Source organism: Pelodiscus sinensis, chromosome 5 (genome assembly GCF_052426305.1).
Source record: "Pelodiscus sinensis isolate ZL-2025 chromosome 5, ASM5242630v1, whole genome shotgun sequence".
Classification (NCBI taxonomy): domain Eukaryota; kingdom Metazoa; phylum Chordata; order Testudines; family Trionychidae; genus Pelodiscus; species Pelodiscus sinensis.
In genome coordinates, this window is record NC_143056.1 from 136,199,471 (window position 1) to 136,220,735 (window position 21,265).

Below are 21,265 nucleotides of genomic sequence, written 5' to 3' on the forward strand. Positions count from 1 at the left end.
ATAAAAAAAAAATCAAAATTCTTTAACATCGGCATCAATGTCCCAGAAAGTTACAGACTTCTTAGGAAGTACATCATTTGGAGAAGACGAAAAGAATTTAGCAGCTGCCGAAGGTCTGACTGTTTACCACACTGTGATGCACAGTCAAAGTTTTTGGAGCATGGACTGTACTGTAAAAAATTCCATTGTGCCAGAACTGAAGGAGGGGCTCTTATTTGCAATGTTTTTCAAACGTACGCACAAGAGAATTTGAAGAAAGATTTAGATGAAGCTAAATTTGTTACACTTCTTTCAGCTGCGTCAAACCACAAAGATATAAAGTTGTATCCGGTGTTAGTTCGTTACTTCAATTTTGAAAATGGTATTCAATCAAAGTTTTGAATTTGGAAGCAATTGGTGGTGAGAGATCTGAAATAATATCCAATCATATAAAAAAATTAGTGAATAATCATAATTTGAAAGAAAAAAATAATTGCGATGTGTCCAGATAACACAAATACTAATTTTGGCGGTGTAAATCACAAAGGCGATAACAATGTTCATAAGAAAATGATGCATTTACTTTGGAAAACGATTATTGGAATCGGTTGCAATGCCCATATTGTATCTAATGCCATCAATACAGCATCAAGCTCAATGTCCATCGATGTTGAAGTTGTGATACCCCAAATGTATTTACATTTTGACCGATTCACAGTAAGAGTTACATCATTAAAGGCTTTTTGCGAAGAAGCCTCAGTTGAATATAAAAAACTGTTGGGATATTCGAAAACAAGATGGTTCACCTTAATGCCAGCCATTGAACGAGGGCTGCAATTGTTCGAGCCTTTAAAATCATATTTTCTAAGTTAGGAAAAATGTCCACTAATCTTGAAAACCTTTTTTAGGACTGAATCTGCTGAAGTAACTCTGGATTTTGTTCACAATCAAGCAACTTTGTTCCAGTCAGTTATAAAAAGTATTGCAAAAGAGCATATCACTTCTACAGAAGTGGGATTGCATAGTAAACAATTAAAGAGCAACTTCAATAACGTCTTGAGTCCAACTTCCTTCCATTGGTTGTAATTACTAATTTAAACAAATTGCAAGAGAGCAATCCGGGAATGAAGACAGAATTTACGAGGGAGGGGATGAGCTTTTATAAAAGTGCTCTTGAATAGCTAGAAAATTGGACTAAGCATGATGAACCAGTGAACATGTTTGATTGGATTCTGCTGAATGAAGAAATTCAATTGAATAAAATCCTTGAAACAGTTTTATTCGTTAAAGAAAAATGTAGCATCACAATAAATGACAATTTATTGTTCGACGAAATATGAAGAATTAAAAATATAATAAAAGACAATGAATGGACTGAACGCGAAATTGAAAGATCATGAAAGAGCGACAAATATTGATGTTTTGATTGTTTTTGTTAAGTCTGTTTGTCTTACAAAACAACTAATATCGTGATCACTTATTTATACGATTATTTATGTACATATACAAGTTTGGTTTTTTTTGTCAACTCAGTGTCCTCACACATTTTCAAATTCTGGTCACCTTACGCCTGCCTCTCCGCTTCCTGGAACCGCTTCTCCCAGCCTCTAGCGCCTGGCTCTTGCAAACCCCCTTCCTCCTACTGCACCTCGTCACTTACTGCCGGGTGGTCCGTCCATGGGGTGCAGCCCATCCCACCGCTGCCACCACTGTGATGGTGCATCGAGGAACCCCCGGGCCCTGCCGCCCACCCACAGCCAGAGGGGACACTCAGGCGGCAGGTAGAAGAGAAGGTTTGTTGGGTCCCAGGGACACAGCGCAGCTCAGACTTGTTGTTACAGGAACCAGGGGCAGCCGGCCCAGCCCAGCCTGAGGACAGGCCCCCCCAGCCAAGCTCCCTTCTCCCCAAGCCAGCCAAAAACTAAACTCTCGCACCCAGCACTGGTCACAGCCCCCAGGCAGCCCCCTCCCCCACCCTCTTTGTGCTACTTCCTGGTCCCAAGGTGGTTTCTGACTGTCCCTGGTTGCAGCTTTCCCCTCGGGTCAGGCGAGAGGCTGGCCTGGGCTATCCCCTATGTGCCCCCCCAGGTACAGCTCTGCGGGGGCAGGGAGGCAGCGGTGCAGTGGGAAACGTCCCCACACGGCGGCGTCTGTGTCTGCAACGAGCCTGGGGACTCGCGGCCATTTCAGCAGCCGACGCTCCGCAGGGAGCATGGGGCCCATCTGCAGTCAAGGGGAGCAGGAGTGGGGCTGCAGGGGGGAAGGGTGGCTTAAATCCAGACTCTCCCCGTTTCTCCAGGGCCCTGCCTGCCCCCTGCTGTCTCTATAATAGGTGGGGGGAGGCTGCCAAGCAGCCTGTCCACCGTGGCCAGGGGACCGCTGGCTGCTGCATTTCAACGTAGTCGGAGCCCAGAGGCTCTTGCTCCCTGTAACATGCTGAGCCGCAGCGCGGGGACCAGGACAGCTGAGTCTGGCTCGAGCTGGCCTCTGGAGCTTCCTGTGACGGCGCGTTGGGGACCCCGGCCCCAGCCGGGTGTGACTGTCAGGCCGTAGGGTTATTGCTTCTCAGAGACAGCGCAGCACGGGCCCCACGTGGCCCCCGGAGCCAGGGCAGAGCCTAGTCCTCTGGGGGAGGGGTTCACAGGCCCCTGGACCCCCTGGCCTGGACTAGTCTGCTCCCTTCATGCCTCCCCCCCACCTGTCAAGACTGCCCAGCTCCCAGGCCTGCCCCCCAGCCAGGTGTCCGTCTCCGCCTCCCTCCCTTTGTCTCTCCCCTGGGAACAGGCTTGTTAACAGCTCAGGCTGGGAGTAGGTGTCTGGGCCAGTGCACATGGGGTGAGTCAGTGGGAATCGCAGCGCAGTGCAGCCGCGGGGGAATGCCGGGTTACAGAGCAGACAGCCCCCCCATGTCACACCCCTCACTGCAGCTCTGCAGAGGCACCTCTCAACTCGTCGTACAGTCAGTACAAAGATCTACTATGTGAGTAGCGAGGGAACCGCATTGTAACATCTTTAGTATGTACAGGCGCTGCAGGGATGCCTGTTCCCAGCATGTCTGGGGTATGTACAGGCGCTGCAGGGGGCCTGTTCCCAACATGTCTGGGGTATGTACAGGCGCTGCAGGGATGCCTGTTCCCAGCATGTCTGGGGTATGTACAGGCGCTGCAGGGGGCCTGTTCCCAGCATGTCTGGGGTATGTACAGGCGCTGCAGGGGGCCTGTTCCCAGCATGTCTGGGGTATGTACAGGCGCTGCAGGGGGCCTGTTCCCAGCATGTCTGGGGTATGTACAGGCCCTGCAGGGATGCGTGTTCCCAGCATGTCTGGGCTATGTACAGGCACTGGAGGGGGGCCTGTTCCCTGTATGACTGAGGTATGTACAGGCCCTGCAGGGATGCGTGTTCCCAGCATGTCTGGGCTATGTACAGGCACTGGAGGGGGGCCTGTTCCCTGTATGACTGAGGTATGTACAGGCCCTGCAGGGATGCGTGTTCCCAGCATGTCTGGGGGGGGGTGTACAGGTGCTGGAGGGGTGCCTGTGCCCAGCAGGTCCGGGGGTATGTACAGGCATTGGAGGGGTGCCTGTTCTGAGCATGTTTAGGGGTATATACAAGCACTGGAAGGGTGCCTGTTCCCACTATATCTGGGGGTATGTACAGGCGCTGCAGAAGCACGTCTGGGGGTATGTATTGGTGCTGGGGGGGCCTTGACGTGCACGTGTCCGATAACAGGAATCTGGTGGAGCTGCCACGCATGGCAGGCCGAGGCACCCGGGGGCATCGTGTCAGCGGCTGACCCTCGGAACCGAGGCACAGTGCCCGGAGCATCCATGGAGCAGCTCCCAGAGCCCACGGGCCCCACAGGCAGGCGCGGGACCATGCCTAGCAGCAGTAGGGAGTGGATCCGTGGAGGCAGGTACAGCCAGCCCCTGCCCCCTGGCTGCCAGGTCCGTGGGCGGCGAGTCCTAGTCCTGGGCCAGGCTCCGGGGCAGCACCCGCCTGGCTGCTTCCACTGCAAGGAGAGCAAAGCAGGTCAGAGCCCCCGGCCGTCCCCCGCTGGCGCCTGCCCCCAGCCCGCCACTCACCATCTCGCAGCCCGGCGCTCCCCTCCCGGGGGGGCAGCAGGCAGCCCAGCCCCCCCTCCATGTTCTCGTAGGAGTCAGCGTCTGCGGACAGGAGCCAGGGTCAGAGCCTGGGAGTGGAACCCCTCCCCCCACTTCTGGGCCCTGCCCGTCCCCTGCTGCACCTGGCCCTGGGGAGGAGGACGCTGCATCTTGGGGGCACCAGAGGGAGGGCCTGGAGTGGGGACCCCAAGGCCAGGGATGGTCCCACCCTGATGGGATATTGGGGTTTGGGCTGTGGGGTAACCCCAGGGAGGAGGGGCTTGGGGCACTCGCTGGGGGGGGCTCAGGGCACTGGCTGAGGGGTGACCTCAGGGAGGGAGGCTCCGGGTGCTGGCAGTGGGGCTGACCCCAATGAGGACGGGCTTGGGGTGCTTGCTGGGGGGGATTGGGGCGCTGGCCGCGGGGCTGAGCCCAGGGAGGGAGCTTGGGGCGCTGGCCGCGGGGCTGAGCCCAGGGAGAGGGAGCTCGGGGCGCTGGCCGCGGGGCTGAGCCCAGGGAGAGGGAGCTCGGGGGGCTGGCCGCGGGGCTGAGCCCAGGGAGAGGGAGCTCGGGGGGCTGGCCGCGGGGCTGAGCCCAGGGAGAGGGAGCTCGGGGCGCTGGCCGCGGGGCTGAGCCCAGGGAGAGGGAGCTCGGGGCGCTGGCCGCGGGGCTGAGCCCAGGGAGAGGGAGCTCGGGGCGCTGGCCGCGGGGCTGAGCCCAAGGAGAGGGAGCTCGGGGCGCTGGCCGCGGGGCTGAGCCCAGGGAGAGGGAGCTCGGGGCGCTGGCCGCGGGGCTGAGCCCAGGGAGAGGGAGCTCGGGGCGCTGGCCACGGGGCTGAGCCCAGGGAGAGGGAGCTCGGGGCGCTGGCCGCGGGGCTGAGCCCAGGGAGAGGGAGCTCGGGGCGCTGGCCGTGGGGCTGAGCCCAGGGAGGGAGCTCGGGGCGCTGGCCGCAGGGCTGAGCCCAAGGAGAGGGAGCTCGGGGCGCTGGCCGCAGGGCTGAGCCCAGGGAGAGGGAGCTCGGGGCGCTGGCCGCGGGGCTGAGCCCAGGGAGAGGGAGCTCGGGGCGCTGGCCGCGGGGCTGAGCCCGGGGAGAGGGAGCTCGGGGCGCTGGCCGCGGGGCTGAGCCCGGGGAGAGGGAGCTCGGGGCGCTGGCCGCGGGGCTGAGCCCGGGGAGAGGGAGCTCGGGGCGCTGGCCGCGGGGCTGAGCCCGGGGAGAGGGAGCTCGGGGCGCTGGCCGCGGGGCTGAGCCCAAGGAGAGGGAGCTCGGGGCGCTGGCCGCGGGGCTGAGCCCGGGGAGAGGGAGCTCGGGGCGCTGGCCGCGGGGCTGAGCCCAGGGAGAGGGAGCTCGGGGCGCTGGCCGCGGGGCTGAGCCCGGGGAGAGGGAGCTCGGGGCGCTGGCCGCGGGGCTGAGCCCAAGGAGAGGGAGCTCGGGGCGCTGGCCGTGGGGCTGAGCCCAGGGAGGGAGCTCGGGGCGCTGGCCGCGGGGCTGAGCCCGGGGAGAGGGAGCTCGGGGCGCTGGCCGCGGGGCTGAGCCCAAGGAGAGGGAGCTCGGGGCGCTGGCCGTGGGGCTGAGCCCAGGGAGGGAGCTCGGGGCGCTGGCCGCGGGGCTGAGCCCAAGGAGAGGGAGCTCGGGGCGCTGGCCGCGGGGCTGAGCCCAGGGAGAGGGAGCTCGGGGCGCTGGCCGCGGGGCTGAGCCCAGGGAGAGGGAGCTCGGGGCGCTGGCCGCGGGGCTGAGCCCGGGGAGAGGGAGCTCGGGGCGCTGGCCGCGGGGCTGAGCCCGGGGAGAGGGAGCTCGGGGCGCTGGCCGCGGGGCTGAGCCCAAGGAGAGGGAGCTCGGGGCGCTGGCCGCGGGGCTGAGCCCGGGGAGAGGGAGCTCGGGGCGCTGGCCGCGGGGCTGAGCCCAGGGAGAGGGAGCTCGGGGCGCTGGCCGCGGGGCTGAGCCCGGGGAGAGGGAGATCGGGGCGCTGGCCGCGGGGCTGAGCCCAAGGAGAGGGAGCTCGGGGCGCTGGCCGTGGGGCTGAGCCCAGGGAGGGAGCTCGGGGCGCTGGCCGCGGGGCTGAGCCCGGGGAGAGGGAGCTCGGGGCGCTGGCCGCGGGGCTGAGCCCAAGGAGAGGGAGCTCGGGGCGCTGGCCGTGGGGCTGAGCCCAGGGAGGGAGCTCGGGGCGCTGGCCGCGGGGCTGAGCCCAAGGAGAGGGAGCTCGGGGCGCTGGCCGCGGGGCTGAGCCCAGGGAGAGGGAGCTCGGGGCGCTGGCCGCGGGGCTGAGCCCAGGGAGGGAGCTCGGGGCGCTGGCCGCGGGGCTGAGCCCAGGGAGAGGGAGCTCGGGGCGCTGGCCGCGGGGCTGAGCCCAGGGAGGGAGCTCGGGGCGCTGGCCGCGGGGCTGAGCCCAGGGAGGGAGCTCGGGGCGCTGGCCGTGGGGCTGAGCCCGGGGAGAGGGAGCTCGGGGCACTGGCCGTGGGGCTGAGCCCAGGGAGAGGGAGCTCGGGGCGCTGGCCGCGGGGCTGAGCCCAAGGGGAGGGAGCTCGGGGCGCTGGCCGCGGGGCTGAGCCCAGGGAGGGAGCTCGGGGCGCTGGCCGCGGGGCTGAGCCCAGGGAGGGAGCTCGGGGCGCTGGCCGCGGGGCTGAGCCCAGGGAGAGGGAGCTCGGGGCGCTGGCCGCGGGGCTGAGCCCAGGGAGGGAGCTCGGGGCGCTGGCCGCGGGGCTGAGCCCAGGGAGGGAGCTCGGGGCGCTGGCCGCGGGGCTGAGCCCAGGGAGAGGGAGCTCGGGGCGCTGGCCGCGGGGCTGAGCCCAGGGAGGGAGCTCGGGGCGCTGGCCGCGGGGCTGAGCCCAGGGAGGGAGCTCGGGGCGCTGGCCGCGGGGCTGAGCCCAGGGAGAGGGAGCTCGGGGCGCTGGCCGCGGGGCTGAGCCCAAGGAGAGGGAGCTCGGGGCGCTGGCCGCGGGGCTGAGCCCAGGGAGAGGGAGCTCGGGGCGCTGGCCGCGGGGCTGAGCCCAGGGAGGGAGCTCGGGGCGCTGGCCGCGGGGCTGAGCCCAAGGAGAGGGAGCTCGGGGCGCTGGCCGCGGGGCTGAGCCCAGGGAGAGGGAGCTCGGGGCGCTGGCCGCGGGGCTGAGCCCAGGGAGGGAGCTCGGGGCGCTGGCCGCGGGGCTGAGCCCAGGGAGAGGGAGCTCGGGGCGCTGCCCGCGGGGCTGAGCCCAGGGAGAGGGAGCTCGGGGCGCTGGCCGCGGGGCTGAGCCCAGGGAGAGGGAGCTCGGGGCGCTGGCCGCGGGGCTGAGCCCAGGGAGAGGGAGCTCGGGGCGCTGGCCGCGGGGCTGAGCCCAGGGAGAGGGAGCTCGGGGCGCTGGCCGCGGGGCTGAGCCCAAGGAGAGGGATCTCGGGGCGCTGGCCGCGGGGCTGAGCCCAGGGAGAGGGAGCTCGGGGCGCTGGCCGCGGGGCTGAGCCCAGGGAGGGAGCTCGGGGCGCTGGCCGCGGCGCTGAGCCCAGGGAGAGGGAGCTCGGGGCGCTGGCCGCGGGGCTGAGCCCAGGGAGGGAGCTCGGGGCGCTGGCCGCGGGGCTGAGCCCAGGGAGAGGGAGCTCGGGGCGCTGGCCGCGGGGCTGAGCCCAAGGAGAGGGAGCTCGGGGCGCTGGCCGCGGGGCTGAGCCCAGGGAGAGGGAGCTCGGGGCGCTGGCCGCGGGGCTGAGCCCAGGGAGGGAGCTCGGGGCGCTGGCCGCGGGGCTGAGCCCAAGGAGAGGGAGCTCGGGGCGCTGGCCGCGGGGCTGAGCCCAGGGAGAGGGAGCTCGGGGCGCTGGCCGCGGGGCTGAGCCCAGGGAGGGAGCTCGGGGCGCTGGCCGCGGGGCTGAGCCCAGGGAGAGGGAGCTCGGGGCGCTGCCCGCGGGGCTGAGCCCAGGGAGAGGGAGCTCGGGGCGCTGGCCGCGGGGCTGAGCCCAGGGAGAGGGAGCTCGGGGCGCTGGCCGCGGGGCTGAGCCCAGGGAGAGGGAGCTCGGGGCGCTGGCCGCGGGGCTGAGCCCAAGGAGAGGGAGCTCGGGGCGCTGGCCGCGGGGCTGAGCCCGGGGAGAGGGAGCTCGGGGCGCTGGCCGCGGGGCTGAGCCCAGGGAGAGGGAGCTCGGGGCGCTGGCCGCGGGGCTGAGCCCGGGGAGAGGGAGATCGGGGCGCTGGCCGCGGGGCTGAGCCCAAGGAGAGGGAGCTCGGGGCGCTGGCCGTGGGGCTGAGCCCAGGGAGGGAGCTCGGGGCGCTGGCCGCGGGGCTGAGCCCGGGGAGAGGGAGCTCGGGGCGCTGGCCGCGGGGCTGAGCCCAAGGAGAGGGAGCTCGGGGCGCTGGCCGTGGGGCTGAGCCCAGGGAGGGAGCTCGGGGCGCTGGCCGCGGGGCTGAGCCCAAGGAGAGGGAGCTCGGGGCGCTGGCCGCGGGGCTGAGCCCAGGGAGAGGGAGCTCGGGGCGCTGGCCGCGGGGCTGAGCCCAGGGAGGGAGCTCGGGGCGCTGGCCGCGGGGCTGAGCCCAGGGAGAGGGAGCTCGGGGCGCTGCCCGCGGGGCTGAGCCCAGGGAGAGGGAGCTCGGGGCGCTGGCCGCGGGGCTGAGCCCAGGGAGAGGGAGCTCGGGGCGCTGGCCGCGGGGCTGAGCCCAGGGAGAGGGAGCTCGGGGCGCTGGCCGCGGGGCTGAGCCCAGGGAGAGGGAGCTCGGGGCGCTGGCCGCGGGGCTGAGCCCAAGGAGAGGGATCTCGGGGCGCTGGCCGCGGGGCTGAGCCCAGGGAGAGGGAGCTCGGGGCGCTGGCCGCGGGGCTGAGCCCAGGGAGGGAGCTCGGGGCGCTGGCCGCGGCGCTGAGCCCAGGGAGAGGGAGCTCGGGGCGCTGGCCGCGGGGCTGAGCCCAGGGAGGGAGCTCGGGGCGCTGGCCGCGGGGCTGAGCCCAGGGAGGGAGCTCGGGGCGCTGGCCGTGGGGCTGAGCCCGGGGAGAGGGAGCTCGGGGCACTGGCCGTGGGGCTGAGCCCAGGGAGAGGGAGCTCGGGGCGCTGGCCGCGGGGCTGAGCCCAAGGGGAGGGAGCTCGGGGCGCTGGCCGCGGGGCTGAGCCCAGGGAGGGAGCTCGGGGCGCTGGCCGCGGGGCTGAGCCCAGGGAGGGAGCTCGGGGCGCTGGCCGCGGGGCTGAGCCCAGGGAGAGGGAGCTCGGGGCGCTGGCCGCGGGGCTGAGCCCAGGGAGGGAGCTCGGGGCGCTGGCCGCGGGGCTGAGCCCAGGGAGGGAGCTCGGGGCGCTGGCCGCGGGGCTGAGCCCAGGGAGAGGGAGCTCGGGGCGCTGGCCGCGGGGCTGAGCCCAGGGAGGGAGCTCGGGGCGCTGGCCGCGGGGCTGAGCCCAGGGAGGGAGCTCGGGGCGCTGGCCGCGGGGCTGAGCCCAGGGAGAGGGAGCTCGGGGCGCTGGCCGCGGGGCTGAGCCCAAGGAGAGGGAGCTCGGGGCGCTGGCCGCGGGGCTGAGCCCAGGGAGAGGGAGCTCGGGGCGCTGGCCGCGGGGCTGAGCCCAGGGAGGGAGCTCGGGGCGCTGGCCGCGGGGCTGAGCCCAAGGAGAGGGAGCTCGGGGCGCTGGCCGCGGGGCTGAGCCCAGGGAGAGGGAGCTCGGGGCGCTGGCCGCGGGGCTGAGCCCAGGGAGGGAGCTCGGGGCGCTGGCCGCGGGGCTGAGCCCAGGGAGAGGGAGCTCGGGGCGCTGCCCGCGGGGCTGAGCCCAGGGAGAGGGAGCTCGGGGCGCTGGCCGCGGGGCTGAGCCCAGGGAGAGGGAGCTCGGGGCGCTGGCCGCGGGGCTGAGCCCAGGGAGAGGGAGCTCGGGGCGCTGGCCGCGGGGCTGAGCCCAGGGAGAGGGAGCTCGGGGCGCTGGCCGCGGGGCTGAGCCCAAGGAGAGGGATCTCGGGGCGCTGGCCGCGGGGCTGAGCCCAGGGAGAGGGAGCTCGGGGCGCTGGCCGCGGGGCTGAGCCCAGGGAGGGAGCTCGGGGCGCTGGCCGCGGCGCTGAGCCCAGGGAGAGGGAGCTCGGGGCGCTGGCCGCGGGGCTGAGCCCAGGGAGGGAGCTCGGGGCGCTGGCCGCGGGGCTGAGCCCAGGGAGGGAGCTCGGGGCGCTGGCCGTGGGGCTGAGCCCGGGGAGAGGGAGCTCGGGGCACTGGCCGTGGGGCTGAGCCCAGGGAGAGGGAGCTCGGGGCGCTGGCCGCGGGGCTGAGCCCAAGGGGAGGGAGCTCGGGGCGCTGGCCGCGGGGCTGAGCCCAGGGAGGGAGCTCGGGGCGCTGGCCGCGGGGCTGAGCCCAGGGAGGGAGCTCGGGGCGCTGGCCGCGGGGCTGAGCCCAGGGAGAGGGAGCTCGGGGCGCTGGCCGCGGGGCTGAGCCCAGGGAGGGAGCTCGGGGCGCTGGCCGCGGGGCTGAGCCCAGGGAGGGAGCTCGGGGCGCTGGCCGCGGGGCTGAGCCCAGGGAGAGGGAGCTCGGGGCGCTGGCCGCGGGGCTGAGCCCAGGGAGGGAGCTCGGGGCGCTGGCCGCGGGGCTGAGCCCAGGGAGGGAGCTCGGGGCGCTGGCCGCGGGGCTGAGCCCAGGGAGAGGGAGCTCGGGGCGCTGGCCGCGGGGCTGAGCCCAAGGAGAGGGAGCTCGGGGCGCTGGCCGCGGGGCTGAGCCCAGGGAGAGGGAGCTCGGGGCGCTGGCCGCGGGGCTGAGCCCAGGGAGGGAGCTCGGGGCGCTGGCCGCGGGGCTGAGCCCAGGGAGGGAGCTCGGGGCGCTGGCCGCGGGGCTGAGCCCAGGGAGGGAGCTCGGGGCGCTGGCCGCGGGGCTGAGCCCAGGGAGGGAGCTCGGGGCGCTGGCCGCGGGGCTGAGCCCAGGGAGAGGGAGCTCGGGGCGCTGGCCGCGGGGCTGAGCCCAAGGAGAGGGAGCTCGGGGCGCTGGCCGCGGGGCTGAGCCCAGGGAGAGGGAGCTCGGGGCGCTGGCTGTGGGGCTGAGCCCAGGGAGAGGGAGCTCGGGGCGCTGGCCGCGGGGCTGAGCCCAGGGAGAGGGAGCTCGGGGCGCTGGCCGCGGGGCTGAGCCCAGGGAGGGAGCTCGGGGCGCTGGCCGCGGGGCTGAACCCAGGGAGAGGGAGCTCGGGGCGCTGGCCGCGGGGCTGAGCCCAGGGAAGGAGCTCGGGGCGCTGGCCGCGGGGCTGAGCCCAGGGAGGGAGCTCGGGGCGCTGGCCGCGGGGCTGAGCCCAGGGAGAGGGAGCTCGGGGCGCTGGCCGCGGGGCTGAGCCCAGGGAGGGAGCTCGGGGCGCTGGCCGCGGGGCTGAGCCCAGGGAGGGAGCTCGGGGCGCTGGCCGCGGGGCTGAGCCCAGGGAGGGAGCTCGGGGCGCTGGCCACGGGGCTGAGCCCAGGGAGAGGGAGCTCGGGGCGCTGGCCGCGGGGCTGAGCCCAGGGAGAGGGAGCTCGGGGCGCTGGCCGCGGGGCTGAGCCCAGGGAGAGGGAGCTCGGGGCGCTGGCCGTGGGGCTGAGCCCAGGGAGGGAGCTCGGGGCGCTGGCCGCGGGGCTGAGCCCGGGGAGAGGGAGCTCGGGGCGCTGGCCGCAGGGCTGAGCCCAGGGAGAGGGAGCTCGGGGCGCTGGCCGCGGGGCTGAGCCCAGGGAGGGAGCTCGGGGCGCTGGCCGCGGGGCTGAGCCCAAGGAGAGGGAGCTCGGGGCGCTGGCCGCGGGGCTGAGCCCAAGGAGAGGGAGCTCGGGGCGCTGGCCGCGGGGCTGAGCCCAAGGAGAGGGAGCTCGGGGCGCTGGCCGCGGGGCTGAGCCCAGGGAGAGGGAGCTCGGGGCGCTGGCCGTGGGGGTCCAAAAGGGGAAGTCTAAGCACCAGTCCCATGCCTGACGCTCACCTTCCTCCTGGCTGTGGTCTCGGAGGCGCAGGTGGCGGGCAGGGGCCGCGTACAGAGCCCCAGCCATCTCCTCATAGGCCTGCGAGCCTGTAGGGAACGAGGGGGTCAGGGGAACGAGGGGGTCAGGGCGCCTCTTGCACCCCCCTCGGGCAGTCCCATCCTGCTCACCAGCGGAGCCCTCGCTGCGTCCGTCCTGCCGCTCCCGCTCCGGCTCCTCACTCCCCACCAGCAGCATCCGCAGGTCTGGGAGGGGAGATGAAGCACTGGGTGAGGTGCCCCTGGATCCCCAGCACCCTGCGGGCACCCCGAATCACCCCTAATGCATCCCCTGCGGACACCCCGATAGCACCTCCTGCGGGCACCCTGAATCACCCCCACTGGATCCCCTGTGGGCACCACGATAGCACCTCCTGTGGGCACCCCGAATCACCCCCACTCGACCCCCTGCGGGCACCCCGATAGCACCTCCTGTGGGCACCCTGAATCACCCCCACTGGTTCCCCTGTGGGCACCCCAATAGCACCTCCTGTGGGCACCCCGAATCACCCCCACTGGATCCCCTGCTGGCACCCCGAATCACCCCTAATGCATCCCCTGCGGGCACACCGATAGCACCTCCTGCGGGCACCCTGAATCACCCCCACTGGATCCCCTGTGGGCACCCCAATAGCACTTCCTGTGGGCACCCCGAATCACCCCCACTGGACCCCCTGCGGGCACCCCGATAGCACCTCCTGCAGGCACCCTGAATCACCCCCACTGGTTCCCCTGTGGGCACCCCAATAGCACCTCCTGTGGGCACCCCGAATCACCCCCACTGGATCCCCTGCTGGCACCCCGAATCACCCCTAATGCATCCCCTGCGGGCACCCCGATAGCACCTCCTGCGGGCACCCCGAATCACCCCTAATGCATCCCCTGCGGGCACCCCGATAGCACCTCCTGCGGGCACCCCGAATCACCCCTAATGCATCCCCTGCGGGCACCCCGATAGCACCTCCTGTGGGCACCCCGAATCACCCCCACTGGACCCCCTGCGGGCACCCCGATAGCACCTCCTGCGGGCACCCTGAATCACCCCCACTGGTTCCCCTGTGGGCACCCCAATAGCACCTCCTGCGGGCACCCCGAATCACCCCCACTGGACCCCCTGCGGGCACCCCGATAGCACCTCCTGCGGGCACCCCGAACCACCCCCACTGGATCCCCTGTGGGCACCCCAATAGCACCTCCTGTGGGCACCCCGAATCACCCCCACTGGATCCCCTGCTGGCACCCCGATGGCACCTCCTTCGGGCACCCCAAATCACCCCAACTGGCTCTTCTGTGGGCACCACGATAGCACCTCCTGCGGGCACCCCGAATCACCCCCACTGGTCCCCTGAGGGCGCCCCACTAGCACCTCCTGCGGGCACCCCGAATCACCCCCACTGGATCCCCTGCTGGCACCCCGCTAGCATCTCCTGTGGGCACCCCGAATCACCTCCACTGGATTCCCTGCGGGCACCCCGATAGCACCTCCTGTGGGCACCCCGAATCACTCCCACTGGATCCCCTGCGGGCACCCCGCTATCACCTCCTGCGGGCACCCCGAATCACCCCCACTGGATTCCCTGCGGGCACCCCGCTATCACCTCCTGCGGGCACCCCGAATCACCCCCACTGGATTCCCTGCAGTCACCCCGATAGCACCTCCTGCGGGCACCCCAAATCACTGGATCCCCTGTGGGCAGCCCGATAGCACCTCCTGCGGGCACCCTGAATCACCCCCACTGGTTCCCCTGTGGGCACCCCAATAGCACCTCCTGTGGGCACCCCGAATCACCCCCACTGGATCCCCTGCTGGCACCCCGAATCACCCCTAATGCATCCCCTGCGGGCACCCCGATAGCACCTCCTGCGGGCACCCCGAATCACCCCTAATGCATCCCCTGCGGGCACCCCGATAGCACCTCCTGCGGGAACCCCGAATCACCCCTAATGCATCCCCTGCGGGCACCCCGATAGCACCTCCTGTGGGCACCCCGAATCACCCCCACTGGACCCCCTGCGGGCACCCCGATAGCACCTCCTGCGGGCACCCTGAATCACCCCCACTGGTTCCCCTGTGGGCACCCCAATAGCACCTCCTGCGGGCACCCCGAATCACCCCCACTGGACCCCCTGCGGGCACCCCGATAGCACCTCCTGCGGGCACCCCGAACCACCCCCACTGGATCCCCTGTGGGCACCCCAATAGCACCTCCAGTGGGCACCCCGAATCACCCCCACTGGATCCCCTGCTGGCACCCCGATGGCACCTCCTTCGGGCACCCCAAATCACCCCAACTGGCTCTTCTGTGGGCACCACGATAGCACCTCCTGCGGGCACCCCGAATCACCCCCACTGGTCCCCTGCGGGCGCCCCACTAGCACCTCCTGCGGGCACCCCGAATCACCCCCACTGGATCCCCTGCTGGCACCCCGCTAGCATCTCCTGTGGGCACCCCGAATCACCTCCACTGGATTCCCTGTGGGCACCCCGATAGCACCTCCTGTGGGCACCCCGAATCACTCCCACTGGATCCCCTGCGGGCACCCCGCTATCACCTCCTGCGGGCACCCCGAATCACCCCCACTGGATTCCCTGCGGGCACCCCGCTATCACCTCCTGCGGGCACCCCGAATCACCCCCACTGGATTCCCTGCAGTCACCCCGATAGCACCTCCTGCGGGCACCCCAAATCACTGGATCCCCTGTGGGCACCCCGATAGCACCTCCTGCGGGCACCCTGAATCACCCCCACTGGTTCCCCTGTGGGCACCCCAATAGCACCTCCTGTGGGCACCCTGAATCACCCCCACTGGTTCCCCTGTGGGCACCCCAATAGCACCTCCTGTGGGCACCCCGAATCACCCCCACTGGATCCCCTGCTGGCACCCCGAATCACCCCTAATGCATCCCCTGCGGGCACCCCGATAGCACCTCCTGCGGGCACCCTGAATCACCCCCACTGGACCCCCTGCGGGCACCCCGATAGCACCTCCTGCGGGCACCCCGAACCACCCCCACTGGATCCCCTGTGGGCACCCCAATAGCACCTCCTGTGGGCACCCCGAATCACCCCCACTGGATCCCCTGCTGGCACCCCGAATCACCCCCATTGGATCCCCTGTGGACACCACGATAGCACCTCCTGCGGGCACCCCGAATCACCCCCACTGGATCCCCTGCGGGCACCCCGATGGCACCTCCTGCGGGCACCCCGAATCACCCCCACTGGATCCCCTGCTGGCACCCCGATGGCACCTCCTTCGGGCACCCCAAATCACCCCAACTGGCTCCTCTGTGGGCACCACGATAGCACCTCCTGCGGGCACCCCGAATCACCCCCACTGGTCCCCTGCGGGCGCCCCACTAGCACCTCCTGCGGGCACCCCGAATCACCCCCACTGGATCCCCTGCTGCCACCCCGCTAGCATCTCCTGTGGGCACCCCGAATCACCCCCACTGGATTCCCTGCGGGCACCCCGATAGCACCTCCTGTGGGCACCCCGAATCACTCCCACTGGATCCCCTGCGGGCACCCCGCTATCACCTCCTGCGGGCACCCCGAATCACCCCCACTGGATTCCCTGCGGGCACCCCGCTATCACCTCCTGCGGGCACCCCGAATCACTCCCACTGGATTCCCTGCGGGCACCCCGCTATCACCTCCTGCGGGCACCCCGAATCACCCCCACTGGATTCCCTGCGGGCACCCCGCTATCACCTCCTGCGGGCACCCCGAATCACCCCCACTGGACCCCCTGCGGGCACCCCGATAGCACCTCCTGCGGGCACCCTGAATCACCCCCACTGGTTCCCCTGTGGGCACCCCAATAGCACCTCCTGTGGGCACCCCGAATCACCCCCACTGGATCCCCTGCTGGCACCCCGAATCACCCCTAATGCATCCCCTGCGGGCACCCCGATAGCACCTCCTGCGGGCACCCTGAATCACCCCCACTGGTTCCCCTGTGGGCACCCCAATAGCACCTCCTGCGGGCACCCCGAATCCCCCCCACTGGACCCCCTGCGGGCACCCCGATAGCACCTCCTGCGGGCACCCCGAACCACCCCCACTGGATCCCCTGTGGGCACCCCAATAGCACCTCCTGTGGGCACCCCGAATCACCCCCACTGGATCCCCTGCTGGCACCCCGAATCACCCCCATTGGATCCCCTGTGGACACCACGATAGCACCTCCTGCGGGCACCCCGAATCACCCCCACTGGATCCCCTGCGGGCACCCCGATGGCACCTCCTGCGGGCACCCCGAATCACCCCCACTGGATCCCCTGCTGGCACCCCGATGGCACCTCCTTCGGGCACCCCAAATCACCCCAACTGGCTCCTCTGTGGGCACCACGATAGCACCTCCTGCGGGCACCCCGAATCACCCCCACTGGTCCCCTGCGGGTGCCCCACTAGCACCTCCTGCGGGCACCCCGAATCACCTCCACTGGATCCCCTGCTGGCACCCCGCTAGCATCTCCTGTGGGCACCCCGAATCACCCCCACTGGATTCCCTGCGGGCACCCCGATAGCACCTCCTGTGGGCACCCCGAATCACTCCCACTGGATCCCCTGCGGGCACCCCGCTATCACCTCCTGCGGGCACCCCGAATCACCCCCACTGGATTCCCTGCGGGCACCCCGCTATCACCTCCTGCGGGCACCCCGAATCACCCCCACTGGATTCCCTGCAGTCACCCCGATAGCACCTCCTGCGGGCACCCCAAATCACTGGATCCCCTGTGGGCACCCCGATAGCACCTCCTGCTGGCACCCCAAATCACTGGATCCCCTGTGGGCACCCGGATAGCACCTCCTGCGGGCACCCCAAATCACCCCCACTGGATCCCCTGCGGGCACCCCGATAGCACCTCCTGCGGGCACCCCGAATCACCCCCATTGGATCCCCTGCGGGCACCCCGATAGCACCTCCTGCGGGCACCCTTAATCACCCCCACTGGATCCCCTGTGGGCACCCCGATAGCACCTCCTGCGGGCACCCTGAATCACCCCCACTGGATCCCCTGTGGGCACCCCGATAGCACCTCCTGCGGGCACCCTTAATCACCCCCATTGGATCCCCTGCAGGCACCCCGATAGCACCTCCTGCGGGCACCCCGAATCACCCCCACTGGACCCCGTGCGGGCACCCTGATAGCAGACAGGCCAGGCTGGGGCAGACCCGGGGCAGGGAGCCAGGAGCAGTGGACAGTACGGACTGACACTTTGCAGGCAATTCTGTTTAGGGGTCCCTGGGCCAGGGCCCAGAGCGGGGGGGGGCCTGGGTCCCCCGCCCCCCAGGAGCAGGAACGAAACCTGGTCCTGGACGAGCCAGAAAAAAGGCAGCAGGGATCCCGCCACTCCCAGAGCCAGTAACGGGCATGGCAGCTTGAGGGCACACACCCTCCGCTGGAGGGGGCGCTGGAAAGAGGGCAAGCCCCGTGCACCCCCACCCCCAGACACCCCGGGATCCACCTCTAGACACAGACACCCTGAAACTACCCTCACCCCCAGACACCCTGGGATCCACCCCCAGACACAGACACCCTGGAAACTACCTCCACCCCCAGACACCCCGGGATCCACCTCCAGACATAGACACCCTGAAACTACCTCCACCCCCAGACACCCCGGGATCCACCCCCAGACACAGACACCCTGGAAACTACCCCCACCCCCAGACACCCTGGGATCCACCTCCAGACACAGACACCCTGAAACTACCTCCACCCCCAGACACCCCGGGATCTACCCCCAGACACAGACACCTTGGAAACTACCCTCACCCCCAGACACCCTGGGATCTACCCCCAGACACAGACACCCCAGGATCCACCCCCAGACACAGACACCCAGGAAACTACCCCCACCCCCAGACACCCTGGGATCCACCTCCAGACACAGACACCCTGAAACTACCTCCACCCCCAGACACCCCGGGATCCACCCCCAGACACAGACACCCTGGAAACTACCTCCACCCCCAGACACCCCGGGATCCACCTCCAGACATAGACACCCTGAAACTACCTCCACCCCCAGACACCCCGGGATCCACCCCCAGACACAGACACCCTGGAAACTACCCCCACCCCCAGACACCCTGGGATCCACCTCCAGACACAGACACCCTGAAACTACCTCCACCCCCAGACACCCCGGGATCCACCCCCAGACACAGACACCCTGAAACTACCTCCACCCCCAGACATCCCGGGATCCACCCCCAGACACAGATACCCTGGAAACTACCCTCACCCCCAGACACCCTGGGATCCACCTCCAGACACAGACACCCTGAAACTACCTCCACCCCCAGACACCCCGGGATCCACCCCCAGACACAGACACCCTGGAAACTACCTCCACCCCCAGACACCCCGGGATCCACCTCCAGACATAGACACCCTGAAACTACCTCCACCCCCAGACACCCCGGGATCCACCCCCAGACACAGACACCCTGGAAACTACCCCCACCCCCAGACACCCTGGGATCCACCTCCAGACACAGACACCCTGAAACTACCTCCACCCCCAGACACCCCGGGATCCACCCCCAGACACAGACACCCTGAAACTACCTCCACCCCCAGACATCCCGGGATCCACCCCCAGACACAGACACCCTGGAAACTACCCTCACCCCCAGACACCCTGGGATCCACCTCCAGACACAGACACCCTGAAACTACCTCCACCCCCAGACACCCCGGGATCCACCCCCAGACACAGACACCCTGGAAACTACCCCCACCCCCAGACACCGTGGGATCCACCTCCAGACACAGACACCCTGAAACTACCTCCACCCCCAGACACCCCGGGATCCACCCCCAGACACAGACACCCTGGAAACTACCTCCACCCCCAGACACCCCGGGATCCACCCCCAGACATAGACACCCTGAAACTACCTCCACCCCCAGACACCCCGGGATCCACCCCCAGACACAGACACCCTGAAACTACCTCCACCCCCAGACATCCCGGGATCCACCCCCAGACACAGACACCCTGGAAACTACCTCCACCCCCAGACACCCCGGGATCCACCCCCAGACACAGACACCCTGAAACTACCTCCACCCCCAGACATCCCGGGATCCACCCCCAGACACAGACACCCTGGAAACTACCCTCACCCCCAGACACCCTGGGATCCACCTCCAGACACAGACACCCTGAAACTACCTCCACCCCCAGACACCCCGGGATCCACCCCCAGACACAGACACCCTGGAAACTACCCCCACCCCCAGACACCCTGGGATCCACCTCCAGACACAGACACCCTGAAACTACCTCCACCTCCAGACACCCCGGGATCCACCCCCAGACACAGACACCCTGGAAACTACCTCCACCCCCAGACACCCCGGGATCCACCTCCAGACATAGACACCCTGAAACTACCTCCACCCCCAGACACCCCGGGATCCACCTCCAGACATAGACACCCTGAAACTACCTCCACCCCCAGACACCCCGGGATCCACCCCCAGACACAGACACCCTGGAAACTACCTCCACCCCCAGACACCCCGGGATCCACCCCCAGACAGACACCCTGGAAACTACCTCCACCCCCAGACATCCCGGGATCCACCCCCAGACACAGACACCCTGGAAACTACCCTCACCCCCAGACACCCTGGGATCCACCTCCAGACACAGACACCCTGAAACTACCTCCACCCCCAGACACCCCGGGATCGACCCCCAGACACAGACACTCTGGAAACTACCCTCACCCCCAGACACCCCGGGATCCACCCCCAGACACAGACACCCTGAAACTACCTCCACCCCCAGACACCCCGGGATCGACCCCCAGACACAGACACCCTGGAAACTACCCTCACCCCCAGACACCCTGGGATCTACCCCCAGACACAGACACCCTGAAACTACCTCCACCCCCAGACACCCCGGGATCCACCCCCAGACACAGACACCCTGAAACTACCTCCACCCCCAGACACCCCGGGATCCACCTCCAGACACAGACACCCTGAAACTACCTCCACCCCCAGACACCCCGGGATCCACCCCCAGACACAGACACCCTGAAACTACCTCCACCCCCAGACACCCCGGGATCCACCTCCAGACACAGACACCCTGAAACTACCTCCACCCCCAGACACCCCGGGATCCACCCCCAGACACAGACACCCTGGAAACTACCCTCACCCCCAGACACCCTGGGATCCACCTCCAGACACAGACACCCTGAAACTACCTCCACCCCCAGACACCCCGGGATCCACCCCCAGACACAGACACCCTGAAACTACCTCCACCCCCAGACATCCCGGGATCCACCCCCAGACACAGACACCCTGGAAACTACCGTCACCCCCAGACACCCTGGGATCCACCCCCAGACACAGACACCCTGAAACTACCTCCACCCCCAGACACCCCGGGATCCACCCCCAGACACAGACACCCTGAAACTACCTCCACCCCCAGACACCCTGGGATCCACCCCCAGACACAGACACCCTGAAACTACCTCCACCCCCAGACACCCCGGGATCCACCTCCAGACATAGACACCCTGAAACTACCTCCACCCCCAGACACCCCGGGATCCACCTCCAGACACAGATACCCTGAAACTACCTCCACCCCCAGACACCCCGGGATCCACCCCCAGACACAGACACCCTGGAAACTACCCTCACCCCCAGACACCCTGGGATCCACCTCCAGACACAGACACCCTGAAACTACCTCCACCCCCAGACACCCCGGGATCCACCCCCAGACACAGACACCCTGGAAACTACCTCCACCCCCAGACACCCCGGGATCCACCTCCAGACACAGACACCCTGAAACTACCTCCACCCCCAGACACCCCGGGATCCACCCCCAGACACAGACACCCTGAAACTACCTCCACCCCCAGATCCACCCCCAGACACAGACACCCTGAAACTACCCCCACCCCCAGACATCCCAGGATCCACCCCCAGACACAGACACCCCAGCATCCACCCCCAGACAGACCCCTGAGTCCTGCCCTCGGGGTGCCCCACCTGTGATGAGCCGTGCTGCTCCAGGGCTCAGCGGGGCGCTATCCTCCTCCGTGTTCTCGTAACACTCGCCATCTGCCAACACAGGGGCCTGTCAGTCACAGCCCCCCCCCCCCCCCCCCCGGGCAACACGGGGCTGCCCCCGGGGGAGGAACAGGCTGCCGGGTGCTGTTGCTAAGGCGATGCTCTGGATGCTGGGAAACTGTGGCCTGGCCATGCAGACCCCCCCGCCCCGCTCCGGTCCCAGCCACGGTGATGGGACGAGCCAGACCCACCCAG

At 68.3% G+C, this 21,265-nt stretch overlaps 1 protein-coding gene across 1 annotated transcript in view; it reads right to left on the minus strand.

The window, feature by feature from the left end:
* Window positions 1-1,242: 1,242 nt before the first annotated feature.
* CD19 (CD19 molecule) overlaps window positions 1,243-21,265 on the minus strand; it is a 59,384-nt gene continuing 39,361 nt past the window's right edge. Inside the window, exons 13-16 of the mRNA XM_089778806.1 lie at window positions 20,990-21,061; window positions 11,902-12,144; window positions 4,062-4,142; window positions 1,243-3,988 (exon numbers count right to left, since the gene is read on the minus strand). Coding sequence (XP_089634932.1) covers window positions 3,942-3,988; window positions 4,062-4,142; window positions 11,902-12,144; window positions 20,990-21,061 — 443 coding nt within the window. The 3' untranslated portion in view covers window positions 1,243-3,941. The remainder of the gene's footprint in view (window positions 3,989-4,061; window positions 4,143-11,901; window positions 12,145-20,989; window positions 21,062-21,265) is intronic.